The sequence below is a fragment of the Tenrec ecaudatus genome, chromosome 1 (genome assembly GCF_050624435.1).
Source record: "Tenrec ecaudatus isolate mTenEca1 chromosome 1, mTenEca1.hap1, whole genome shotgun sequence".
Classification (NCBI taxonomy): Eukaryota; Metazoa; Chordata; class Mammalia; order Afrosoricida; family Tenrecidae; genus Tenrec; species Tenrec ecaudatus.
Genome location: NC_134530.1, coordinates 248,829,663 through 248,833,572, shown reverse-complemented (window position 1 = coordinate 248,833,572; position 3,910 = coordinate 248,829,663). Strand labels below are relative to the sequence as shown.

The 3,910-nt window shown below is 41.8% G+C and overlaps 1 protein-coding gene and 1 non-coding gene across 2 annotated transcripts; both read right to left on the bottom strand.

Annotated features, from left to right (window-relative positions):
* Positions 1-2,449: 2,449 nt before the first annotated feature.
* On the bottom strand, positions 2,450-2,819 carry LOC142437413 (large ribosomal subunit protein eL43-like). The gene has a single exon (XM_075540591.1). The coding sequence runs from the start codon at positions 2,801-2,803 to the stop codon at positions 2,525-2,527; it is 279 nt and encodes a 92-aa protein (XP_075396706.1). The 5' UTR covers positions 2,804-2,819; the 3' UTR covers positions 2,450-2,524.
* Positions 2,820-3,136: 317 nt separating this feature from the next.
* Positions 3,137-3,280, bottom strand: LOC142437850 (small nucleolar RNA SNORA48). Its single transcript, XR_012782358.1, has one exon. It is a non-coding gene; the product is annotated as a small nucleolar RNA SNORA48 (small nucleolar RNA).
* Positions 3,281-3,910: the final 630 nt, after the last annotated feature.

Sequence of the window (3,910 nt, the reverse complement as noted above, 5' to 3'; positions counted from 1 at the left end):
AGGATTAATGGTGAAGGGGTGGAGTTTAGGCTGTCAATCATTGTATAGCCAACGAGGCCTCTGTTTGGGCAAGGCTTTCCCCTGAGGATTTTGGGAATTCCTGCATTTCCTCCTTGGAGGCAGGAGACACTTTCTCACTCTGCTCATTCCCTGGGAGACATAGCAGTTGACAAGACACATAGAGCTATGCTAGTGTCCTGTGCTGGAGAAGCCACATGGAAACCCCTGCCAGCGCTGAGATGCTTACAACCCCACTGGATCCACAAGAATACCCACCCACTGACCTGTGATCTTCCTGCATTTGGTGTCATTTCATGTGCTTGTGAATCTGAAGAGGACTTTATAGATTGATATCGGACATATGAACTAATATCCGCTTTATGGACTTGATCTGGACTGGGCTGGGATGTTTTCTCAATTTTAATTGCTCTTGTGTAGAAACCTCTTTTTATACACATGTGAATGTTTATGAATTTGTTTCTCTAGTCTACCCAGAATAACACACAAGGTTAGTCACAAATTGCTAACCTTACTCTCATTGCTAATATCAGATGGAACTTGGTTGAAAGCAGAGGCTACCAGAAAGCTGTTTACTTATATTTAACTGATTATTCAAAGGTATTTATTGTGTGGTTTACAACCAACTATGGATAACATTGTGAAGAATGGGAATTCCAGACTGTAGATGAAGTATTCTATATATAGACCAAGCAACATTTGAACAGAACAAAAGAATTCTATATGGTTTATAATCAGGAAGGGTTTGTGTCAGGGTTGTATCCTTTCACCATACTCAATCTGTTTGCTGAGCAAATTATCCAAGAATTTGACTATATAGAGAAGGAGGCATCAGGATTGAAAGAAAGCTCATTAACAACCTGTGATATGCAAATAACACAACCCTGCTTGCTGAAAATAAAGAAGACTTGAAGCGCTTATTGCTGAAGATCAAAAAATATAGTCTTCATTCTGGATTACAACACATTATAGAGAAAACAAAAATCCTTACAACTGGGCCAATAGGTAGCAATATGATAAACAAAGGAAATGATCGAAGTAGTCAAATATTTCATTTTACTTGGATACATTTTACTTGGATAATCAATACACATAGAAACAGCAGTCAGGAACTCTTAACAATGTTATTTCCCCAAAAATCTGCTGCACAAGACTTATTTAAAGTGTTAACAAGCAAAAATGTCATTTTGAGGACTAGGTTGTACCTGACTGACCCAAGCCAGGTCATTTTCAGTCACTTCATACACATAGGAAAACTCAACTGTGAATAAGGGGCATCAAAGAAGAGTTGGTGCATTTGCATTATGGTGGGGTGAAAGATTATTGACAGTATCATGGACTGCCAGACGGACAAACAAATCTGTCTTGAAGGAAGTACAGTCAGAAGCAAGGATGGTGAAACTGTCTCATGGTTTCTGGACATGTCGTCAGCAGAGACCAGACCCTGAAGAAGGACATTCTTCTTGGTGAAGTACAAGGCCAGTGAAAAAAGTGTTCAACACAATGGCTACAACAATATATTCAAGCACACAGACAGTCTTCATGAGGGTGGTGCAGGACCAGGCACCGCTTCTGGCCACTACGAGTGAAACTGACTTGATGGCTCCTAAAAATAAACCAGTCATTGATGGGAGATACAAAAACTAAGGCTAGACGTGCCGCCGCAAGTAATTAATTCACTGCATCGCATCCTGGTGTGTAAAGTTTTGCATCTCCTAATTGCAGCCCAGGAGTCCCTGATGATGTAAACAATTAACAATCTTGGATGCTCACTCAAAGGTTAGAGGTTCAAGCCTATCCAATCCATTCAGAAAAAAAAATAGTCTGGTGATACACTTCTGGAAACAATCTGTTATTCACAACCCCACAGAGTACAATCTGACTCTTACCAACTTGGGGTCATGTGAATGGTGATATACTAGTGGGGATCCGCTCCAGAGCAGCTGTTTGTTGCTCATTTGCTTTTAGAAAGCAGCACATGGTATTCATTGCTTTTCTTCTTTGAGTTAGTTTATTATGCCAACCTGGCCGATAAACACATGTAGGCTTAAATGAAGGGCGGAGAGATAAATGGCTCAGTCAACCTCACCTTTCTGGTTCTCGGGTCTCTTGCTTTCTGACGGTCGGATCAGGGTGCAGCTGCCTTAGTCAGCTCCCTGCTTCAGCTTGCAAGGCTCACTTTCTGCAAGACACCCTCGAGGAGAAGCCAGATGGACCTACCTCGATGAAGCCCTGGGTGCTGGAGCACCTGTGTGGAGATCCCTGCCAGTACTGAGATGCTTACACATTCACTGACTCGGCTTTCCTCCTGCAGTCGGCATCATTGTGTCTGTTTTGTGAGATGGAGGAGGACTTTGTGGATTGGTGTTGGGCATATGGGTTAATGGGTTAATGTTGGACTTGTGGGCTTGGGCAGTGCTGGGTTGGGATGTTTTCTTTTTTTTTTTATTGTTACATAAATTAACCCATTTATTACAGGCCAGAGAGGTTTCAGATAGTGGAGCTTCTACTGGTCTTTCAATTCCTTCAGTCTTCTGATGGCAGACTTTACTATGACAGCAGAGGTGGTATTGTAGGTCCAGGCCCCACCGGCGACTGTCTTCATGCAGGAACCGCAGTGCCAGATGCCCACAGCGCGTCTCTTCATCTTGGTTTTGCCACAGAAGGAGCAAGTGTACGTGGCATGTTGGCTGATTTCAATTTTCTTCACCATTTTCCTGAGGGAGGCGCCGTAACGGGTCCCATATTTGCCCACGATCCCAACCTTCTTGGTGCGTTTGGCCATCTTGCCGCAAACTAGTCCCGAGCCAGAGAGGAAGGGACGCAGCGCGCAGGCGTAGTTTTAGGTGGACGGACGGAAGTGGCCTGGGATGTATTATTGATGCACACTTAACCTTTATACAAAACTCTTTCTTATACATGAGTTTCTGTGGATTTGTTTCTTTAAAGTACCCAAACTAACACATTCTTCTACCAATATCCAGAGGATTTCAAATAGTTAATGGAACCTCTACACAGCCAAGTGATATATATTGTAGATACATAGTAAATATTCAAAGGGAAGGTTTCCACTAATTGAGAAGATGAGATCAGTTTTTATATTATTTCTTTTTTTTTTTAATGTGCCCTAGGCATGAAACAGCTCTGGCCACGATCTAGGCATCAAGCTAGGATGAACAAAGGGCTGCCAGTCTGCTCTGCCCCTGACTGATATAAGAGCACCACCACCAATCAGGTGTCTCTTTGCCCATAGCCAGGGGATGTATATTATTTCTATTCTTATTTTTTTGTGCAGAAAGTGATCAGATTATCTATCTCCAAAGTCTTTGGATAATTAAAAGAGACGTCATGTGTTGAATTATTTGTACATAGATTAGTTTGTCCTATTCTCTATTTCAAAGTCAGACATTAAAATGCCAAACTTATATGGTGGAGAGGTTTAAAACATGCATCTAAGACTAACTGGAACTTTCTAGAAACATGCTGCTTTGGATAGCTGAGTTTTTCTGATGGTTAGAAGTTCAGCCCTTATATTCACAAATGTCCAAAACTCCAACCCATCTGGGTGGAACTCTGTCTAGAGTGTTGATCATGCTGCCTTGTCATCTTAGGTAGGGTCCATTGAACATAACCAAGCCTTTCTTTCAGGATTCACGATTCTCTATGTTGTCGGCCATGGTTTTCCTCTGCTGTGGTATTAGAATAGCCTTCAGGGGGATTATGATGTGTCCAACTCTTTGATCCAATATGAAATGTTACAAGGGTAGTGATTTTGAGCTCCTTCTATGGATTGCTCGGTTGCTTTTATTTTTTAAAAATCCTTTTATTGGAGGCTCATACAACTATTATCACAATCCATCCATCCATCCATTGAGTCAAGCACATTTGCAAA